General features: G+C 37.7%; 1 protein-coding gene and 1 pseudogene across 6 annotated transcripts in view; both read left to right on the top strand.

Annotated features, from left to right (window-relative positions):
• LOC111332566 (acyl-CoA dehydrogenase family member 11) overlaps positions 1–23,859 on the top strand; it is a 135,719-nt gene that overhangs the window by 29,614 nt on the left and 82,246 nt on the right. For 5 of the 6 annotated variants that reach the window (XM_022937924.2, XM_088744372.1, XM_088744371.1 and 2 more), the window contains 4 exons: positions 374–535; positions 1,234–1,345; positions 14,914–14,966; positions 15,752–15,878. In XM_022937924.2, coding sequence (XP_022793659.2) covers positions 374–535; positions 1,234–1,345; positions 14,914–14,966; positions 15,752–15,878 — 454 coding nt within the window. The remainder of the gene's footprint in view (positions 1–373; positions 536–1,233; positions 1,346–14,913; positions 14,967–15,751; positions 15,879–23,859) is intronic. The other variant, XM_088744373.1, reaches the window with a different exon arrangement.
• Positions 17,924–22,625, top strand: LOC148716492 (uncharacterized; annotated as a pseudogene).

Genomic DNA, 23,859 nt, shown 5'->3' with positions numbered 1-23,859 from the left:
CAGCTTTTTCTCTGCTTTCTTTTGCGATTTTTTTTCTTTTACTTTGGTTATGCTGCAGCCTTGTCATCCATTTCTGAAGTGGCAAAGAATGTACTCATACAAGATTCAACTTTTCTATTGCCTGTTTTTGGTCTAAAATTTACAAGAAGCTTGTCAACCTTGATCAGTATAGCTTTCAATCCTGTGGCTAATAAATTCATTTACATCACTCTTCATTGATATTGATGTTTGCCCATTAATTGTATCTTAGGCTTTTCGGGCATGTGTCCCCCTGGAGATGAACTTGTAAGAAGAGTCTGATAGAGTTCTTCTTCATGTAGAGTCTGAATCATGGAAAAAACCATAATTCTGATTGATAAGTTTTTTTTTTCAGGGTATCATATTTCGTGAACTAACTCTACCAAATCATTCAGGAGATGATCGAAAAGCTATCTACAATGGCATGATCAGTACTTTGGCAAGGTTACACAATATTGATTGGAAGAGTTTGGGACTTTCTGATTTTGGCTATCAGTCCAATTACTTAAGGAGACAGGTAATTTGGAACTTGGTCACCTTTCAGGTGGCTCTAAATTATAACATTGTGATCCTCCTTCAGGGGTAAACTGTTTGTTTTTTTTTTTCATATTTGAATGATTAGGGTGAAAACTGGAGTTTCCTTTTGTCCAACAGCAAACGCTCAATTCAGGCATTCCAGCTGCAGGCCTCTTTTTTACTCAAATAGTAATTGAGAATGCTTGGAAAAAATGTCCACCTTCTGTCTTCAGTGACTAGGAGGGCCAATGCAAGACTAGCAGTGCAATCAATGTACATGGATGGAACTAATGTTTGCATGTTATTAGAGACTCTAACCCAAACTTTAGCAGTAATCAGAAATGGGCTTATTGAGGTTGAATTTGAGTCAACCCATGGACTGCACTTCTTGATACAGTACTTCTTGATACTTGCTCAATTATCTTAAAGAGGAATGAGATACAAATCACCCCAGGGATGCTGATGTAATCAGTTTTTGATTATGACAACATGGTACAAGTTGTTGAATGAAGCACTCTAGTCAGTCCTATCAGAGGACAGGACAGGGTATACTGGGGCAAGCAATCAAAAATCTTATTAAAAGTAAGACATAAAAGCCACATTTTTTTTGGAAAATTTTCTTAGTACATGTCTTTAAGCCCTTACAGTACTATCCTATGACAGTAGTGAACTAAATTTCATTATTGGATAATAATACAGATATCAACCTGGAGGAGACAGTACAGAGCCTCAGAAACACGTCACATTGACTCTGTGGAAAGTCTGCTATCCTGGCTTGAGAACAATATTCCTGTTTGGAAGCAAAATATAGGTAACACCATTTTCAATAAGTTAACTTGCATATTAATTATGTGTTTTGAAAAGTCAGGTTTCATTCCACAGTGCTTGTAACACATTATTTTATCTGTTACATCTGTTTTTTAGCATGATTGACCATCTTGTTGCCATAATTTATAGTGCCATCCTGTGCATCTTCTATTCTTACCTTCCTCAGGGCTCGTGACTTAGCTTGTTATTGCAACTAATAATCATGAAATACAATTCTGGAAAAAACAATTTTGTGTTCTGGAAGTGTGAGTTCTGGTGGGTCTTGTGGGTCTTTGCGTCAAAATTGGTTTGTTTTTACAAGCTTTAACCATGCACAGCCACAACTCAGCTGCGACTATTTTGGTTGCCTGCATGTTGAACTGGAACAAACCTTTGATGAATTATTTTCTGGTGAAAGTAGGCAATTTGGTAATTTATGTTTGACAGTTACACAGGAGGCTGTATATACCGGTAGTTTTATCTTGTCAGACCATTTAAACCAAAAAGAGTATTTTATTTAGTTAAACCATTTTAACTGGTAAGGGCCTATTTTCTCAGTAAGACTATGTAATTTAGTTCGTAAGCTGCCCATTACATGAGGCCGTCCACATAAGTCCGCAATACAACAGAGATATAAGGACGAGAATTAGGAGCACCGTATGAGGACGTCTCGCCATATTGAGTTCAATCAATGTTTTAGTATGAGTGGTGATAATTCAATGTGATGAAAATAAAACCTCGATCCAATGCACATAACATCTTGTTGATATGTAACAAGGTAATTTGTGGTAAAACTACAAGACGTTCGTTTGCAGCTCAACTCCTGTGACACAAATACATACATACATAGAAGGGTTAAACTTGGTATCCGTAAAACAGTGCTCGATACCGTGACTGTCTGACTGCTATGAATGATCTGAATAGTGACCTTCTCTTAATGCACGACTGGTGTCTTAACAATTTCCTACTTTTAAATCCTGACAAAACAAAACTCATAGTCTTTGGAAGTCGGCAATTGCTTGCCAAACTCCCTGACTTCAAAATATCCCTTCTAGGAAAAGATCTCCCTCTTGCATCTTCGGCCAAAGATATTGGTGTTGTTCTAGATCCACAACTTACGTTTGATGACCATGTTTTAAAAACTACCTCATCTTGTATGTCTAGCCTCGCACAAATTAGTCTGGTTAAAGATGTTCTTGACCGTAACCAACTGGTGACAGTAATAAATGCCTTAGTCTTTAGCACATTATTGTACTGTTCTACAGTGTGGTCAAACACCTCAAACAAAAATATTCGTAGATTACAGTCTGTGCAGAATTTTGCTGCGCGCATCATTACAGGAACCAAGAAATCCGAGCACATAACCCCCACACTAAGAGATCTTCACTGGCTCCCAATTAAACAACAGCTGTTCTTCTGTGACACTGTCATGGCAATTAAATGCATGAACGGTCATGCCCCACATTACCTCTGGGACCAATTTACACCGGGCGCGGGACTCGAAGTTACCAACTATTAAACATTCCCTTGTATAGGTCGAGTACCAGGTAGAGAATGTTTTACTATCGCATGGTGCATATCTGGAACAATCTTGACAGTGCTCTTAAAACTTCAGAATCGATTTCTATACCTTTAAATTTTATCTGAAAAACAAATTGATTACTGGCCTTTTAAGTAGCACGTTGTGATAGTGTTTGTGGTACCTTATTAGTATTTTAATTTATTATAACTTTAACTTGAAATGTGCATATTGTATAGTATGTAGTGATAACACTTATATGATTAATTCTTGAGTAGGTATGTTTATATGGTTTTTAATTGCATTGTTACCAAAAAGCCCCACCAGGGGAGTGTATTGTATTGTATTGTATTATGGGAATGCTTTGCTATAGATTTTTGCTTATTCATCAGTACTACAGTACTAACAGCATTCATCAGTACTACAGTACTAACAGTACCTATTAAGCACACTCTCCTCTAGTATTTTGTTTATTCATCAGTACTAGCATACTAACTGCACTTCTCAAACGAGCATGAATGACTCGTGTACCTACGTACTAGCATTTGATAAAGGACTGCATGACACTAGCGTGCCAGTACTAGCATACTGACTACACTTCTCAAACGAGCATGAATGACTTGCGTACCTTTGTACTAGTGTACTAAGCAGAGCGCGACCCCGCATGACTTTTTGTAGGTGTCCTACTTTCTTGCACGAGTTGCATCTGGAGTTTATCGCACCACACTCGCTTGCATTGTGGCCATCCGTTCCACTGCGCTGATAACACATGTGTAATTTCGGAGGTGTTTTCGATGGTTTTGATCCGTATGCCACGTGGTCAATTCGGATTGGATTTTCTTTGCTTCCATTAGACAGAAGAAGAGCTTCTTGTGAGGTGGTCTCTTCACTCCGCACAATCTTCATGGTTTTGGACAGATCAAGGCTCTCTTGCTGCAACAGTTTCTGCTTCAGTGTTCTGGAGTGGCACTTTTCAACTATCTGGTTTCGAATCATCTCTTCCTCCAATGCACCAAAGTCGCAGGATTTTGTGAGTTCTCTTAGGGAAGTCAGATATGTGTCGATCGGCTTGTCCGACCTCTGTGCTCGTGATCTGAACTTGTAGCGCTCTGTGACAACGTTCCTCTTTGGAGCGAAGTACCCATGAAGGGCGGCTTTGACATCATCATACTTTTCGTACTCTCCTGGCAGCGTGTTGAAGATATGTTGAACCGCTGGTCCAAGGCAGTGCAACAGTGTGGCCCGTTGAACGTTATCTGGTTTGGTCGCAAGGCCTGAGGCAATCGTGTAGATTTCGATAGCATTTATCCAATGCTTCCACTCCGTGTAGGGGTCTGAAGCGTCAGCATTGAAGGGTGTTGGCGCTGGTAGAGAACGTTCCATCTCGTCTGAGGATTCGTTCAGTTCTGCCGGTTCTGGCTCTGTCTCATCAGCGGGATGTGCTGAAGGTTCTTATTCTGGCTGCACTGGGATGTCTTCTACGTTGTCTGCACTTAGAGGTTGTTCACCATCCTCATCACCAGTGTGTAGAGTTGTCATTTAAGGTTTCCAATGATAAGTACTCTCGTCCCTTTCATATGTGTAATTCCCCCTTTAATAATTATAATAATAAACTTTAATAGCTAACACAATTACTGGTAACCCAGTAGTTTACATCGTGGGCTGTATTAAAAAGAATTTTAAAAACTAGATTATCAAGAACAGCATGCACATAAATATATTCAAAACGTTCTAGAGATAGTAGAATGTTCACGATCTGAATTTCTTTGTAAAAAATTGTTCACTAAAAGTTTCTTTAAGTTGCTTTCATCTGTAAAAGTTTTAAATTTGTCGTCCAGATGGTTCCATAAGTAAGTGGCACTGGCATGAAATGTTCGAAGGCCTGCGTTGGAGCAACATTTTGGCACGGCTAGATCATGGAAAGAAGCTCGTGTATTATAAGAATGGGTGTTTTTTACATAAGTTCTATAGCTTGTAAAATAATGTGAACACTCTCAGTTCACAATTTTGAACATCATGTACAATTTCTTCATGCGTATCACATCATCAATTGGCATCCATTGTAGTTTCTGGAACATTTGAACAGAGTTATTGTGAAAACTAGCATCTAATATTAACCTACTACAATGTTTCTGCACTTTAAGTATTCTTAACAATTGGTCATTAGGGGCGTTACCCCAAACCGAACAGCAATATTCAAAGACGGGCTTAATAAGCGCATTAAATAACAATTTTCTGCAGTGGAGGTCAAGGTAGCCCTTCGCTCTTTTTAACAGATAAATTCGTGGTTATTCTTTTATATATTACAATTTATAGGTACTCAGGAATAGTAGTTTTACAGCATGCAGTTGTCACACAATGTAACTATTGTACAGCATATGGTGTGATATGGTTGTTATGGAGATCAATGCACTACAAACTGTATGTCACTAGTGTGCCATAGTACCTAGCGTACTAACTCCACTTCTCCAACAACCATGAGTGACCTGCGTCCTTTTGTACTAGTGTTTGATTAAAGGACTGCATGTCACTAGCATACCAAAGCTTACCAGTTGTTTCGTACCCATGGATCTTTCGTACCCAGATGATTCATACCCAGATGATTCGTACCCAGGCTCAGACGTTTCATACCCACTTTCGATCAGTTCGTACCTCACCCTCTGGTCGATTCGTACCCAACAAATTATGGCACAAAATGTTTAAAACAAACATAAACATTTATTTCATTTATCCCAGTAATCACAAAAAGAACTAATTTGTAATCACAGAAACTTTGAAAAGTTATCTTTTAGTCAATACTCTTGAAAAATTGTGACCTAGTTGACCCATCCTAATATATTTTGCCAAGAACTATGCAGCGTCTACGACTAAACGTACCTATTCTACTCAGTGAAAAAGCTAATTTCTAAATCATAGTAACGTTGAAAAGTTATCTTACCCTTGAAAAATCGTGACCTAGTTCCCCAGCTGACTTATCCTAATATATTTTGCCCATTATCACCGAGCGCCTTATGCGGACCACTGACACTTTTACTGTTAAGTAAAGTTCAACAATATAACAAATGAGATCACACACCTTGCGCATGCGAGTGTGCGTCTTAATTTGTTGGGTACGAATCGACCAGAGGGCTGGGTATGAACTGATCAAATGTGGGTACGAGACGTTTGAGCCTGAGTATGAATCGTCTGGGTACGAAAGATTCATGGGTATGAAACAACTGGATACCATACCAAAGTACTAGCGCACTAACTACACCTCTGGAATGAGCATGAATGACTTGCATGCCTGCGTACTAGCGTTCGATTAAAGGACTGCATGTCACAACATACTAACTAGTGTTCGATTAAAGGACTCGAACCTATTAGACTCGGGTAATGCAGTCTGGGAATCATCAAGGAAAACAATTAGTAAGGTGAACATGAGTGTGGCAGCAATGCATACAGTCATTGAAGCTGTTCTTTTCGTGTATGCCAGGAAATTGAACATTTGATTTAGTCTGTGATAAACGGAGTGTATCGATAAACGTCGCGGTTTGCGGTGTTGACTTTTTTTTCAATGCGGTAATGCACTGGAGAACAACTCGCACGCAGTGGTGTGGTGATCTCAAACCTATGGTTTTCGGTGAAATAAACCATTTATGAGTTGCAGTTTACTCTTTGACCTTTTTAGAAAGTAGATTTTGGTAAAACAAAGTAAGCAATAAATCCGAGTTAATCTTTAATAAACATTAGCTAACTGACCCCGAAGGTCAGGCCGAATTCGGGGTGTTACAAAAACTAAGACCTTAGACCTAAGACCCGTCTTAGTTTTCGAGATTACAAAAACTAAGACCCCTAAAATCGAATCAGTTGAAATATTAAGAGAAATTGTAACCAAAACAGGTCTAATCTGTCAAATTATCTCCTGTCTAATCCCTGCCACAGAGTTTTAGGTGAAATTTAAGGGTAAATTAAGTGGTCTTAGTTTTTAGCCCGGGCAAAAGTTAGATTCTGTGAAAGAGAACTAAAAATTGATATTTGAATATTACGTATCCACTTTAGAACCACAGAAATTTCTGTCGCGTTGTAGTGGTTAGATCTTGACAGTTGGATTACACCCCAAGTTGTGAAACCAGTTAATATATATAAAACATTGGACTCTTTCTTTTTCTGTCACATTTCTTCAACTCTTGGATTCGAAGAAGAATCCATATTCTCGAATCGAGCAAAAATACTGCTTAAATATCTGGCAAAGTGCAAATATGTTTCGCAAACAAAGGAGTTAATCACTGACACGGGGAAATTGCGACCAGATATTCCTCATGACTCCCCGAGGTGTTTTTTGTTACCAATTTATTGCGGCAAAACGTAACACGGGAAACTAATCAGATCTACGATCAAATCTGAGCTTTCTGTGGATTCTTTGAAAACTAATCAGGTGTTTAAAAACGAAGTGGGATGTCCACGTGCTCTTCACTATCTTACCCTTCCCCCACCCGCTATATTTGAGGGCAATGTCCACGTATAAAAAGATTTATTGTCCACCTGCAATCCTTATCTAAAAAAAATTGGCTTTTTTTATTAATTCTTAATTATTTTAGTAAATTCGATTTCATTTTTCTTTAATAATAAAAAAAAATTAGGAAAATAAAGTATCCTAACCCTTGACATGAAGCCTTGACCCTCTGCCCTCGACTAAAAGATAGACTCAACAGATCAAATCTATATTTGCGCTTTCCCATAACTACAAGTACAGCACTGTTTGGCTCGATTCGAGAATATGGATTCCTCTTCGAATCCGCTAGTCGAAGGAATGTGACAAGAAAAGAAAAAGTGCAATGTTTTTATAACAGGTCTCAGAACTTGGGGTATAATTCAACTTTGAAGATCCAACTACTACAACATGATGGAAATTGCTGCGGTTCCAAAGTGGATATATGATGTTCGAATATGTCCTCGAACCACTTTCCTTGACAAAAAGATAGACTCCAACATCGCAAAAAAGGGTCAACACCGCAAATCATCCTAATGTCCTTCTCAGAAATATTTGATGTCCATCAACATCTAACAATTACCAATCGCAACCTACCGAATTGCTGAGCAATTACAAAATTAGAATGTCTTTGTGATATTGTTCAATCATGCACTTGTGAGCTTGAGCACAGAAATAACCTTTTTAGGCACTTGCGTAGAACAACAGATTTGAAAGAGGAATCGATTCTAGAATTTTGCACAAAAGTTTCAAGTGAACCAAAACATCTTAATGCAGGCACCACCCAATGGGGTTAAAGAAAGATTTCACTGAAGAAGAAGCTGTAAGACTCCATAGAATGAGATTGTTAAAAGACCTTTTTGAGGAAAATACCTAAAGATCTGAAATGTTTTGGCAGAGGAAATGAAACGAGTTCAGTGTTCCACATGATTTGAAAAGGAATGCCTTCTCTCCAGCTCCTACCATGTGCATAAGTGGCAAACCCCACCTCTCCACTACGTTTACATTTGCAGTGCCCATTTCGAAATGATAGCTTTCAACAAAGTGCTGCGGTCAGTTGCGACTTCAGTAGAAGCTGTTTGGTGTAATTTTTTATTGTCATTTGTTGTTTTTTTTTTGTTTTCTCCAGTTGAACCAATTAAGCTAGTTTGGGTTTTTTTTTCAGTTAAAGCTATTCAGCTACTTTGACCACCGTAGCCAGTTGAGCCTATTCAGCTAGTTTGTGCGTTTTATTTAGTTGAACCATTTTAGCTTGTTTTACGATTTCAACCAGTTGAACCCTTTGAGCTCTTTTGACCATTTTTACCAGTTGAGCCAATTAAGTAAGGTTTTGTGTATTGCCAAGTTCAGCTATCTCACCTGGTTTGACCAATTAAGCCAGTAAAACTAGTTGAGCTAGTTTGTGCATTTTGTTAATTTGAAACATTTTTGCAAGTTTGCCTATTTCAACGAAATTATAACCAATTCAGCTAGTTTGTATTTTTCAACTTCTTGAATCATTTTAGCTTGTGTGACCATTTTATCCAGTTGAACCAATTCAGTTAGTTGTTGCATGTTACCCAGTGGAATAATTTCATCTTGTGTGACCATTTTATACAATTCAACCAATTTAGCTTGCTTCTGCATTTTTGTTGGTTCAGACAAACTGGCGTGAAGTGAAAGACTTAATTTTCTATTTCAAGTGTCACGCTCACCACTACACCTTACCCATAGCTGATTATGTCAGGCCCAAAGGCACCTGTCTTACTCGTCATAGCTCTGATCAAGACGTACTAATTCCTAAGTGCCGTACAAAGCTTTTTCAATTTAATTACTTTAATCGTGTCGCTAAACTCTGGAATACCTTACCTGTATCCACTCGTATTATTGGTTCTCTCAATCAGTTTAAATCTCACGTACTCCAACGCTATTTGGCTGCTTTTCGTATAAACTATGACGTCACTAACTTCAACACCTGGAAGTCGATCTGCTGCAAATGCAGTAGGTCGCATGATCTTCTCTTAGTTGGTAACTGCTGCTATTAGGACTTTCTATCGGCCGCATGAGAGATTTATTCCTATCGTTTTCGTTTTTTCTTTTATTATGTTATATACTTTTTTATATACTTTTTACACTGTCTATTTTTTACATAGTTAGTATTTTTGTATTTCTCGTAAGGGCACACTTAATTTGGAGCCCCACTCTGTTGTGTGTCCCGCACCCTTGTCCTCCGTTCTCTTCTGTGTCTTGTTCACATGTATATTTTAGTCCTTTTAGTATTGAAAGTATGGTGAAAGCGATTAAATAAATAAATAAATAAATAAATAAATAGACGATTTTAGCTAGTTTGACCATTTTAACTACTTAGCCAATTCAGCTAGTTTGTAGGTTTCGTCGGTTTGATTTATTTCAGCTAGTCAGGCCTGCATTGCATTGTTACATTCCGTCTCATGACTTGTTTCTCGTATAATCTATCTTATACTTCAGGACCTAAGGTCCCTTGTATAATCTGGGATTATTAAACACAAACCATCTCAGTTCATTTGACCAATAATTATTTAGCTAGTTAGACTAAGCTAGTTTATGCATTTTGTCAGTTTGAGCCATCTCAGCTAGTTTGACCAATGTAAGCTGTTCAACCAATTCAGCTTGTTTGACCATGTCCGTCGATCACTCTACTTATCCATTGTGAAATCTCAACTGTCTTATGCCACCGTTGTCTGGTCACCGCATCACATATACTTAAAGCTTAAAATAGAACGCGTGCAGCGCAGAGCAACCAGATGGATATTAAAGGAAAGACTGCACGAATCCTCTTACAAAGAACGCTTAATTAAGTTGAATATGTTGCCTCTTTGTTATGACCGAGAGATCAAAGACTTAATATTTTTTTATAACTGTCTGTATGGAATATCGCCTATTGACGTTAACAACTTTGTTAATTTTGTTCCCCACAACCGCACAAGAAACTGTTTTAATCCGGAATTACTGCTGAAAACTCAGTCCTGTAAAACATCTTTATTTAAGGCCTCATATTTTAATAGAATTACAAAACTGTGGAATATTATGTGTAAAGTAGCTCCTCCGTCTTCCTTAGGTACTCTTTCATCCTTTAAGAACTTTGTCACTAATCACTATTTTAATTTATTAGCAAATGTTTTCGATATTGACCAACCGTGTACCTGGTCAGTGTTTATAGACTGTTCCTGCCATAGAACTCGTTCGCACTGACTTAAAACTTTGTAATACTTATTTATTTTTTATTCTGTAGGGAGTTTCCTTGCATGGGTACTCACGTCCCGTTCGTTACTCCCTTTTGGAAAAAAAAAAAAAAAAAAAATTTTAACCAGTTTAACCAATATTGAACTAGTCTCTGTGTTTGTTTTTTTTTTTGTCCTCAACATTTGCATTTGCAGTGCCCATTTCGACTAGGAATTTTATCATCCGAAATGATAGCTTCCAATGAAGCGCTGCTCTCTGTTGCAACGTCAGTAGAAGCTGTTTGATCTTTCATTGTCTATTGTTTAGAATTTTTTTTATTTTTAAAAGAAATCTGAAAGTTGGCATGGTTTGTGTTGGAAGACTTTACGTCCTTTCTGCTTTACTGCCAAATGCTATCACATGATTGTCAAAAGAACCAAAACATCAAAATTTCTCGGCTCGTAGGAATGTATAATGAAAAACATGAACACAAGAATAGTGCATTCACAATGTTAGCCACCTAAAGAGTTAGAGAGGAACATCCATGAACGGGACAATTCATGAAACAACAGGCGCTAGTGACTGGACCAGGATTCAACTCATTCCTATCAGTTGCTCACTCAAGTGTAAGAAAAAGAAGACATACCACTACGATAATTATGCATAATATGGTTTCTCCTCCCAAGGAAAAGCGCAATGTTTAACGAACGCTGAGAAAAATGCTGTAATCTGTTATACCTTTTGAAGCCAAAATTTATCACATAAAACGTGTTCTCTTTGGTGTAGTAATTACAGTCCCAGTATAGTTTACTCAAGGAATGCCACAGAAAAAGTTGTCTTGGAACAAGCATCTTGTTGAAGTTTTCTCCTTATTATAACATAACCTAACATAACATAATCTTTATTTCTTAAGATAAAATCACATATCCTAAGTTACAACATAAACTCACAAGGGAAACTATTACATGTCATATTTAAAAATTATCCTATTACTAAAAACGTTCTTAAACCTTTCAGTGTGGATTCTAGGGACAGAGACTGACATATTTCTAAGATTGTACCTCATGTTCTTTTCCTTAGGTAAAAATTGGAAAAACGGGCATTTGGAGTCATTTGATCTTTTCTTGTAGAGTGCCTTGTCCGCCTTCTCTAGCAAATCCCCGATACCTACATTCTTGGACATAAACTTCCTTTTCAAACACCGGTCCAAAAAATTCTGTATTATAGAAGGTTGGAGTCTGAGGCACCATAAACCATATTGATCATGGAACCCAGGGAACTGACTGGAGAGAATGTTGAGGCAGCTATATATTAGGTATGAGACAGTGAAACTATAATTCCTCAGAATTGAAAAATCTCGTGTCCTGGACAGTTCGGCGAAATTATCGTTTTGCAACTTCTCATTTAATTTTATCACAGAATAAGAATGAGATCCCACCATCTTCTTAGTGACACTGCATCCCTATGTATATTCATTTTACTAAAGAAATGTATGTCCCCTCCTACTGTTTTGGAATAGTTATTGCCTGTCAACCAGTATCTCTGTTTGAAAACATATCTTTTTGGGAAAAAGGATCAGCCTTAATTTGGACCACGTTAAAATTCCTGGCACTATCCTCCTCTCAAATTAATATTTCATAAAAATGTCTTGTTTCCTGGTATTTTTTTCAATTCAGAACCTCAAAGGTCTTTTCTGGAAGACTCTAAAGTGGTGTAATGATTCGGGTTTTTGAGGTCAGCTTAAAAATAGCCATTTCGACCAAGTGTTCACTTTATCAGATGACTAGCTTGAGTATGTTACCTAAGAGAACCTAACAAAGTTTGAGATGTTAAATACACTAATCGTTCTTATCCCACGAGAGGTAATATAGTGTGGTGTCAGCCTCGAACATTTTCTGTTTCATCTCTCCCTGAGAGTACAGAGGAACTTTGCTTAGGGCAGTTTGCATCATTAAGAAACAGAGTACCGTTAAAATTGCACTTGCAAAGTTTTGGAATTAAATGATTCGATATATAGATATAATTATCTTATTAGATGTTTTGTTGTGCAGTATCGCTGGGTTTTTACAGTATCTGTTACCTGATAAAAGTCTGTCCTGAATGCCCTAGATTTTGCCCCCAAAATCAAGGAAAAAGCATCTCCGAGAGTATGCCTTTTCAAAATTTCGCAGGGGAGCATGCCCCCAGACTCCCCCAGGTTGAGCATGCCAAAGGTATGCTAGAGTGGGCCTTCAACCCAAATACCCACCTATCATTGCTAGATTCCTGCCTGTTAAAAACTGTAACTACATCCCTGAGTACCTTTAAGTAGTCAGTATGGACATCTTATGGTGGCTTGTTGCTCACCTGTTTAGTACGCTAGTACTGTGGTACTTGGTGTGGACATCACATCACGGCTTGTTATTTATTTGTTTAGTACATTAGCACCTTAGTACTCAGTACGGACATCTCATTGTGGCTTGTTGCTCATCTGTTTAGTACATTAGTAGGTTAGTACTAATACTCGGTACAGGCATCTCATAGTGGCTCGTTATTCATTTGTTTAGTACCTTATAATTAGTACCTTACTACTTGGTGTGGACAGGTCATCACAGCTTGTTACTCGTCTGCTTAGTACATTAGTACCTTAGTGCTCAGTACGGACATCTCATCATGGCTTCTTGCTCATCTGTTTAGTACGTTAGTACTGTAGTACTTGGTAGGGACATCTCCTTATGGCTTGTTCTTCATTTGTTTAGTGTGCTAGTACGCTAGTACCATAATACTCAATGCGGACATCTCATCACACAGTACCCAACAACTCATCACGGCTTTGGAAGGTTTATTACTCAGCTGTAGATCTATTTGTTTTATCTTCTTTCAACCAATTATTTCCTTAATTAATAATTCCTTTACACAGATGTAGATAAACAAATAAAAGAAAGATAAAATTTTCAGTTTTATAATGGGCAAGAACAGCACAACTTAAACAAGTCTGGTCAAATCAGTTTGATTTAATAGTACGTTAATTATCTGAACTAAGCAAAAAACAAGAAGAAAGATTTTTATTTTGGGCATGGTCTAATTAATTTTAGTTTGATCATTTAGACCTGTTGGACTACTGATAATTTAATTATATTGTATTATGTATATATAATGGGTTTTGCCATACTAATTAGTAGGACCATTTTTCCCAGTTAATTAGATCAATTTGAGTGGTTAAACCTCATCATTTAGTTGGATGGTTTTAATCAGTAGAGTCCTTTTGACTATTTGGACCATTTATCTAGTTATACCATTTTAACTGGTTAGCTCATTTCTATCAGTTGGAATATTTGATTTCGTTTCATATATTAGACCAAATTATGTAGTTAGACCATTTCAATCAAACAGATCATTTTGTCAAGTGAGACCGTTTTTCACTGGTTTAGTCTTTTTGACTAGTTGGACCATTTTATATGTAATTAGATCATTGTAGCCTGTTAGAACATATTGACTGGTTGAGTCATTTTGACAAGTTGGACCATTTTATCTATTTACCATATCTTTATTGGTTAGCTCATTTTAATCAGTTGGACCAGTTTATTTCATTAGACCATTTAGACCTGTTGGACTAACTTATGCAGTAAAACCATTTGAATCAGATAGACCATGTTATCTAGATAGTCCATTTTTTTTAGATAGACTATTTTAACTGGTTGCATCATTTTAACTAGTTGGACTATTTTTCACTGGTTGAGTCATTTGAGTAGTAGGACCATTTTGTGTTGCTACATAATTTTGACAGGTTAGCTCATTTCAATCAGTTGGACCATTAAATCCAGTTTCACAAATTCGCCCTGTTGGAGTAATTTATATAGCTAGACCATTTTAACGTGCATGGTCATTTTGATCAGTTGGACCTTTTTAACTAGTTAGATCATTGTAGCGTGTTGAAACATGTTTACTGTTTGGAACATTTGATTTATAAAACCCTTTTAAATTAATTGTTTAAGCCATTGTAATGGGTTTGGCCATTTTGTCTAGTTAGATCATTTAGACCTGTTGGAGCATTTTATTTAGTTATACTCTTTTAACCTGCTGGACCACTTGGCTAGTGAGATCATTTTTATCACTTGATGCATTTTGCTGACTTAGAATATTTTAACTGATTGGGCCATTTTATCTTCTGATAGTTAGAAATTGAAACTGGTTGCATCATTTGGACTGATTTTCACTGGTTGAATTGTTTTGAATTGTTTTGACTTGTTTGACCATTTCATGTTATTTGGTTTACTGGCAGGGTAGGCCACACGCATGTATAGGTTGCATCCCAGCCTTTTTGATTAATTAATTTTAGTTGAAAAAAGTAATCGTTGAATTGCCATCAGAAGTGGCATGTTAAAATTATAACTTATATTCTTTGGTTTAATTTTTCATTTAGTTCTAGTTCACGGGGATTTTAGACTGGACAATTTGATTTTTGATCCTGGCAAGGTTTGTACTTTCATTGCATGTTAACAACAGGTTAAGTTAAGAAGTAAAATTTGCATCCTTTTATATTAATTGACACACCTTGAGTAAGTTTTGATAATTGTGGTGTTTTATGTACATGTAAGGGAAGTGCGATTACCTTTAATACATTAATTAGCAACTATGCAAGAGTTTCTGTACTACTGGAAGGTTATTCCTTAGCAGAGTGAGTGAGGAAGTGAAGCTTTGATGATACAGTGGGCATTGAGAATTAATTGGCTGTGCACCCAAAATCCTTTCTTCGTTGATTTGTTAAAGTACAACTGGGGCTAGAACCTCACCCTATTTGTCTCTGAAGTGGGAATTATATGGTTATACTAACTTGCCTGGAATGTTTGATCCCACCATCCAATCTCCTTGACATGTCTAAGAACCTCTGTCACTATACATTAGGACTATCTCGTCATATTGCCACCTGTATCACACACACATTAGCATGATCTAGGTTATTAACTTCTCAATGTGAGTCAAACATGTTTGGCTGCAAGAAGCAACAGATTAACCAGAATTACACTTCACAACATTAATTATAATACTAGTCTTTGTTTGTCAATAGGATAAGTTGGAGTGGTAATTTTGTCACCTTTATTGACTTTATGAAAGCAGTTAGATGTCAACTATGAGAAATAGGCAACAGTTCAGCTGAATTTCTCAGTGCATCCTATGAAACATTTTGAATTCTGAAAAACAATAGAGGTTCTGACTAAGCTGTTGATACCAAATGTACACTGTATCAACCATCTTTTCAGTTATGTGTGAGTGCTGTGTTAGACTGGGAGTTGTCAACTCTGGGTGATCCACTACTTGATCTAGCCTACTGCTGCTTGCCTTACCATTGGCCGAAAGAACTTGGACATATGTCTTCATTTTCATTAGGTAAGGTGTAGCTCATAGGTAACCACTTATAGTTTTCTTTGAAGTCTTTCTTTTACATCTCTGGTGTAATATAGTAAAATTTGGTGTAGCAAAAATACCAGGTACTTGCAGAGCTTCTTAATTGATTTGCAAGGAAAGTAGTTACATAGAGCTTAAAGAATATAACTTGAGCTGCTGAAGCCTGACACCCTGATATGTTTGACAACTGGAGAATTAATTCAACTTCATAGCTGAGTAGGATAAATTGTTGGGCTGTGTTTAGATATAATTTCTCCTTCTGATCTTTCCAGGCCTTTTTGTAAGAACCTTATTCTAAGACTTTGATTTTGAAAATTTTATAGAAAATGGTATTTGCATGCGATCAAAACTGCTGGACAAGTGGTAAATTGTTATCAGATACATGGACATTCAGAGATACAAACTGAGATGCATAAATAGGGTTTTTTAGTTTGATCCTTTCATCCTGACCTAGGGAGTTAATCTTCTGTATCTTTGCAATTGAAGCCTGTGTAACTAAAAAGTTATCTTGAGCTTAGCCTACAACAAAAGAATGAACGATATGTGTATGGTTCCCTTCCCAGTTGTAGCATATCCACCAAGTGAAATGTGAATGACTTTAAATTGTTATTATTGTTATCCTACCTTGTTAGATGGATGGTCAGCAAAAGAATCAGGCAAACCATCAATATTCTTACCAACAGAAAAGAAATCCATTAAAAAGGACAACACTTTATTATTTATGCTAAAAAAATTATCCATTGGTTGAATGTTAAAAGACACTCACCCCCTTCATAAAACCAGAAATACTTGTTGCACTCTTCACTGACAATGGTTGAATATTCTGCTTGTACATGATACTGTTGTAGTAGCTGCACTTAATATAGCAATCCAAGGGAGCACCTCCTAAATCTTTTAAAAAAATAGGATTAGTTTAGATAAAGCTTTGTTAATACACCCATTAAGGTCTTCATGAAAGAAACGCAACAAGCAGGAAATTTCTCTCATATATAACAAGTCCAGTTAGACTTTGTGGGTGTCAAAATTTTAATCGTTGTTGCTTTCCAGAAAAAGCCTGGTGGCTCTTGTCTGAGTTCTCTCTAACTTGGTGATACTTCTTTCTGTGTGTGGTGACCATGGCCAGACCATGGGGCAACTTTTATTTAGACAAAAAGTGGAAGTTCTAACTATGTGCAGCTGTTATTCAGACAAAAAGTGGTTGTTCTCACCGCGTGTCGTAAAGTCTTCTTTAAATACAGGAGTGATATTCAACTTTTTCTTTAGGAAGATACTTTCCCTCATGTTAACAAAAAGTTAAAAGGTAGAGCTATTGGGTCTTGCAGTACACTTCCTTAGTACCCTTGCAGATGCACCATCCACTCCAGTTGCTTTGTCAAGGTACACTTTAAATAGTATTTGCCTGACCTGTCGTGGGGGAAGTAGATACTTTTGTTAATTTATGCTGTAGCTTTGCCTAATTATCTCAGGCAGGGAGACCACTACTGTAACAGCTTTAGCCAATTACAGTGGATCCCGCATTAACAATGACAAGACCACACTCCCCCAATTCCCAGTTAAGAGGTCAGACCACATCACAGTTATCTCATGGGTGGGTTCTTTAACATCTCCTGCCTAACCAAAATAACTAATAATTAATAGAAGCAGGAGAGGGGACCTACAGTTTATTTGTCCTTATCCAAGAAGACTAGAATGTGTATCCATTTCTTAATATGATAGAAAGGCAGCACATTCTCTTCAGTTATTTTAAGACTTTGAGTGTTGGTCCAGCCGGGGCACGAACCCTCGACCTCCCACACAACAGTCCAGCGCTGTAACCAATTGAGCTAACTGGGAGGTGGTTAAGAAGTGAAGATTGATCACATCTACATTATAGATTAATTTACTCTCAATTGGGGTGTCAATGTTTTAGAGGTACCCTAGCTGATAGGTCTTTAGGCAAATGAAACACCTTCACTATCATAGATCATTAAGAGATTGAGAACTCCAAAGTGGATTTAAATAACTAGAGGCTTTCTGTTTGCTCCACCATGAAGACTGAGAATGGCAATCAACTCACTACTTCTATAGACAAGGGAATCTCACAAGGAGTACTGGTGTGGGTGGTCTCCTCTGTACCAATGCACAAAGCAATCAAAGTACCCAACATACAATTCCCACGATCCACACCAGGCAAAATGCCTTGTGGACATGTTTCTTTAAGGCATTTCAGAAATCATGCAACAGAACCCCTTTTAATCTTGGGAGAGAAAAAGCACTGTCATGTTTTTATAATGGTTTGTATGACACTTTTGATGTCATTGTTGATGAACAAAACACTAGCAAACCTGGAACTTACAACAGATACTATTCTCTATTGCATTCTCGTGGCTGTATTTTTGAATGGAACATCAGATGTCAAGATGACTGATACTTATGATTGCTGCTTGGTTACCTCATGATGTAGTGCACCAGACTGCTTAGTGGGAGGTTGAGGGTTGGGACCATGTGCTGCTTTTGCTATGACATCTACAAATGGTAAGACATTGTAGTCTACTTAGATGAGGAAGATAAACCATAGGCCCTGTCTCTTGCATCTTCTCTGTACTGATTAGTAGGCAATGTCATAGACCCTACACACACCTCACAAAGAATAATGGTCTTGCTTGGTTTCCAAAGATTCTTGAATTAGGGGCACATCCACATGTACTTTCAAGAAATTTTAAATTTCTTAGTGTGGTCTAGCTAAAGTCTCCCCTCCCCCCAAAAAAGTGTTTTAAAGCGCGTTAGAGCATCTTCACATAGAGACTGCAATGTAGTTGAACCCCCGTAACTTGAATTGCTCAGGGAAATTGAATTTACTTTGAGTTATCAGTATTTTGGGTTAGAGGGGTTTCAGAAAGAAAGACTAGAAACACTTGATCAAAGAGGTTTTATGCTTTTACAATAAGAGAAATAGTCAATCATAAGTCCCTGGTGTTTAGGAGCCGTTCTGTTTCTGTCAATAATGTTGAACAACTTCTCAGTGCTGGACTTAAAGTCAACAAACTGATTGTTTAAAAACAGACTGTATGTTTGAAACACATCAGTTGGTGTTGACACCTCGTATTTGGAAGGTCATTTGGGTGGGGGCGGTTCCTCGATAGTCAAGTCATCATCATCTTCTGCCCCACAATCACCCAAAGAAGGAAATTCTGTAAGAATTTCTTGGTCTGACAGCCCCTCAAAGTCAAAAGTGAGGACGTCGTTGTCACATTCAATTACGAATGGGGACGTCAAGCTCTTCATCCAGACCTCTGAATGGGTCATCACAGTCATTTGCAGCAGATTCCCACAACTGTTGTGAAATACCTGTGCATCTCAAATTATTCTTTGTGGTCGTTTCAGGCACTTTATTCCAGGCAGTTGAGAGCATGTTCACGGCTGCCAAGATCACAGTTTGGCTTCAGCTTTGTAGATCGCAAACGCCTTATTCTTTTTCCTTTGGTTATTGTTCTTGTAGTGCTACTTGTAGTAAAATTTTGCAGGTGCTTTATAATAATAATAATAAAGTAGATGCTTATAGGGTGCATTTCTAATCTCAATGCGCCTAACAAAAGATTATTAAGACATAAGAATAAGTAATTAATTAACAGTAATGTTTTTTAAACAAAAATTTCATAAGCTTAGTTTTGAATGTTTCTACTGTTTCCGCTCTTTTAATATAATCGGGAATTGAGTTCCATAGTTTCGGTGCAGATACTGAAAAAGCGCGTCCACCATAGGAATTGGATTTAATAGGTGGGATGCATAACTGTAAGCGAGTTGATGATCTCAGTGTTCTTGATGGGTGGTATTCTTGTATAAGAGGTTCTAAATAACTAGTAGATAAATGCTCATTTAAGATCTTATAAGTTATAAGTAATATCTTAAATTTAACTCTTGCTTTGATTGGCAGCCAATGTAGGTTCTTTAAAATAGGTGTGATATGGTCAGTGTTTCATGTTCCGGTTATCATACGAGCAGCGATATTCTGGATCCTCTGCAGTTTGTCCCTTTGATACTTTGGTATCCCATATGGAATGCTATTACAATAGTCTAATCTGGAAATTACAAGGGAGTTGACTAGGATCTTCAACGCATCATTGGGAAGGTATCAACGGATGCGTCCAATGGATCTTATAGCAAAAATTGCTTTTTTGCATGTTTCATTGACATGATCGTTAAAAGATAGATTTTTATCCATTACAATGCCTAGATTCGTAGCTTTTCCTTTGATTCCTATTTCACTATTTGCTAATGTTACGGTCTCCAACAATGACGGTTGCTTCTTGAACTGGGAGGTGAAATGCAGAATTGCTTTCTTGGTGTCATTTTGTAATGTTATGTAACATAGCAAGTTTTAAGTTTAAGTTTAAGTTTAAGTTTAATTCATTCACCATAGGAATGGCAGGAGAAAGCAACAGAACTTTCGTTCCAGTTGACACCTAACCCCTTTTTTACCCACCCATCCCACCCTGGGGAGGACATCCATCACACAGTAATCTCAAGTGTGGGAAATTAACGTCTCCTACCCCAACTCTGCAGGAGACCGGACCTCCCTTTATCGTCCCTATCCGAGAAGACTAGAAAGTCTAACCATTTGCAGATATTATTACAAAGGCAGCACTTTCTTCTCAGTTAATTAAAGACCCTGAGTGTTGGTCCAACCGGATTTGAACTCACGACCTCCCGCACAACAGTCCGGTGCTCTACCAATTGAGCTAACCGGGAGGCGGTTAGCTCGATGTATTTAAACCATTTTGTTCATCGTAGTTTGTGCAGTTTTGTCCCATAAGCTTGACTATATTTTGTCATTGCATTGTGCTAGCCAGGGAATCATCAACATCGCAACAAGTGTAAGTTTTGTATGTAATTTGTTGTGGCTTTCCCAGTGTAAATACACTTAGTTTATATTGTAATAGGTTTTTGTCCGCTATTTCCTTTGCAGTTTTAACCGTGTCGTTTTGCTTCGTTTGTTTGTTTCCTCAATCTATGCTGGTGGCCGTCATTGGATATAATTTGCAATTAAACTTTCTGAAACTCGTGTTGAAAATTGTGTTAGAGTTGTTTGTCCCCACTTAAAGAAGGTACTGTTGGACTGTTAGGGTTCTGTAGTGGGCTTTTAGAGACCTGATTACCCCTTAATCCATCGGCTGAGTCCTAGACTTAGTATTGGGTGGGAGGAACACCTAGTTAATAGCTTGAAGCCCTTCAATGTGTGGGTGGACACGGCAGTTGTCAACAATGGGGGCAACTTTCTTCCCTTCTCTCACAAACTTTTCATCAAGTTCTCTCACCCACTCCTCAAATAAATCACTGTCCATCCAACTTTTCTTCTGTACTTGGTATCGGCATGGGATGTTTTGCACACCATTGAAACCATGTGGATGAGCAGATTTTCCTATTACAAACATGGGCAGTTTTTTGCCCACTGCATTTGAAGCAGCCATTAATTCCAGTAAACCTGATTTTACTCTGCTTGCCACCCGCACATCTTTTGGACTTCAGGTTTAAAGTTTTGTTTGGCAGTGCTTGATTAAACAACCCAAATTTGTCAGCATTGTAAATGTCCTCAAGTTTATAGTTCCATGGAACAGCTGTTACATCTTCCAAAACTTTGACAATATAATGGTCTCATTGGTCTGGCCTGCTCAAGTAGGTCCTCAACGAACATGCTCCTGTGAAACAAATACAACTTCACAACAACCAATTGCTGTGGATCAGCCCCGACATTCAAAAACAGATTCAAACACGAAATCGACTTTACAAGAAGTTTCACTCTGTACCAACAGATTCAAATTGGTCTAAATACAGGAAACAAAGAAACTCAGTCACAGCAATGAAGAGAAGGGCAATAAAGGATTTCTGTGCTGATATGGCCTCAGCAACACCAACCACTGGTCTCTTCTGGAAAAAGATGAACTGCTCCTCCCAAATAGCAAATCAAATATCGATGGCTCTGCTGACATCCGCCTTTCGGACCATGGGCAACTAATATCTAATCTGAGTGCTGTCCTAAATGATTTCTTTGCAAGTCTGAGAATACAGGAATCAGTCTTGAATCTCACAGAAGAGGATTTCAGTGACCATCCCAGCATTGCAGCAATAAAGAACAAGGAGTACTTACTTGATTTTAATTTTGCAGAAATTAAAACGGAAGTCATAATAGACAACTTAAATGCCAAGAAAGCTACTGGCCAGGATGGCCTTTCTCCGAAGATTCTGAAACTATCAGCTGCAGCCCTGACTACACCTCTGACAAATCTGTTTAACTATTGTATTCGCACAAGTACTCTTCCAAGTGATTGGAAAATGAGTTATGTCACCCCTGTCCACAAAAAGAATGAAGTAACCACAAGAACAACTATCGACCGGTCAGTGTCCTTCTGGCAATCTCCAAACTATTTGAAAATGTAATGTTTGATCAGCTGTATGCCTCTTTCACACCTACATTTTCATGTAACATGTCAGGCTTCCTCAAGGGACACTCATGCGCTACGGCACTGATCAAACTGACAGTTGATTGGAGAAGAGCCCTTGACGAAAAGAAGGAGATGGGTGTGATTGCCATCGATTTGTATGTCCAAGGCTTTTGACTGTATATGCCATAACTTACTGCTTGCAAATGTAAAGGCTTATGGCGTTCAGGAACTGGCTCTTCAACTCTTAAGGTCATATCTGCATGGTCGCAAGCAAAGGAGAGTGATATACAACAAGAAGTGCTCTAGCTGGTCACTGGTACGATATGGCATTCCACAGGGAAGTCTCCTTAGTCCTTTACTATTTAAGAGGCTGTCTGCGTAAGAACCGACCACTTGAATTTCGGCCGATCACAGAATTCCCTCAAATTTTTACTGTGAGATATTTGATATGATCTATCGGCAAAGATTATATTTATTTGGTTCATAATGCTATTTTATCAAATTTTTGGCAACGAGATGCGAGGCTTCAAACACTTATGCATTTGATCAAATAGCATATATCGGAGATATGGTATCATTTTACGTTTCTTTTGTTGATTAGTAGCAAAATATGTAAATTCTGACCAAACAATGAAGAATTATGCTGTTTGAAAATACCACACAAACAGCACTTTCCAAATTTGAGCTAGTGTGCTGTTGTTCCAAGACGCTTTTCTCAAAAGTATAATGGGATCTGGAGTCCTCACCACTGTCCATGTTTAGTACTAGGGCTGGTGTGCCGAAAACAATAAAAACATTTTTGCCAACTAGTCTCTTCGAGCTACAGAAGCTCGATGAACTTTGCTAATTTTCAATGTTCAAAGTGCATATGACTTTATTTATGCACATTTGTGGTTACTTCATTTCTTGCTCAAAATCAATGTTTGAGGTAGTGCTTATTCTCAAAACTAGCATGGTTGTTTTGTTAAGGTGAAGATGTCCATAAATTCATTTAAACTTGCCCCAAAGTTAGCAATTACAAAGGTAGAAATGAACATCTGTGTGAAGTTGTTTGACTGTCCCATGAGAGCGGAAACATGTTGTCAAAATTCCATTAAGTATGTCTTCACCGCTGTCTTATGCTGTAAAAAACTAATATTGCTGTCATTTATAGATTTATAAATGCTCATTCAATATATGTTATTATGAAGAGAACTTCGTGTCTTACCAGAGATCTCCACTAGATCGGGTTGATTCAGTCATGTGTCACGCTCTTTACATTCAAATTTAAATACATCGCACAGAAATGGTTTGTGTCAAGAGTGATAATTTTCCTATATTTTTATTCTGGAATTTGCCTCATTATGGACCAAAAAGTAATTTTTTGGTAGACAATTATGACGATGTAGATTTTAGATGGCAAGCAGGTTGAAATGCCCGTGTTTTTACGCATAGTTAGTAAAGTAAAAAAAGTAAAATACGAAATCAGTGGCCACTAAAAGATGAATGAATTAAGTTTTCTCTTTAGTATCAATAATCATTGCCGGTGATTCACCGTCTATTTG

The sequence above is a fragment of the Stylophora pistillata genome, chromosome 14 (genome assembly GCF_964205215.1).
Source record: "Stylophora pistillata chromosome 14, jaStyPist1.2, whole genome shotgun sequence".
NCBI classification, from domain to species: Eukaryota; Metazoa; Cnidaria; class Anthozoa; order Scleractinia; family Pocilloporidae; genus Stylophora; species Stylophora pistillata.
This window is presented reverse-complemented; position numbering and strand designations above follow the sequence as displayed.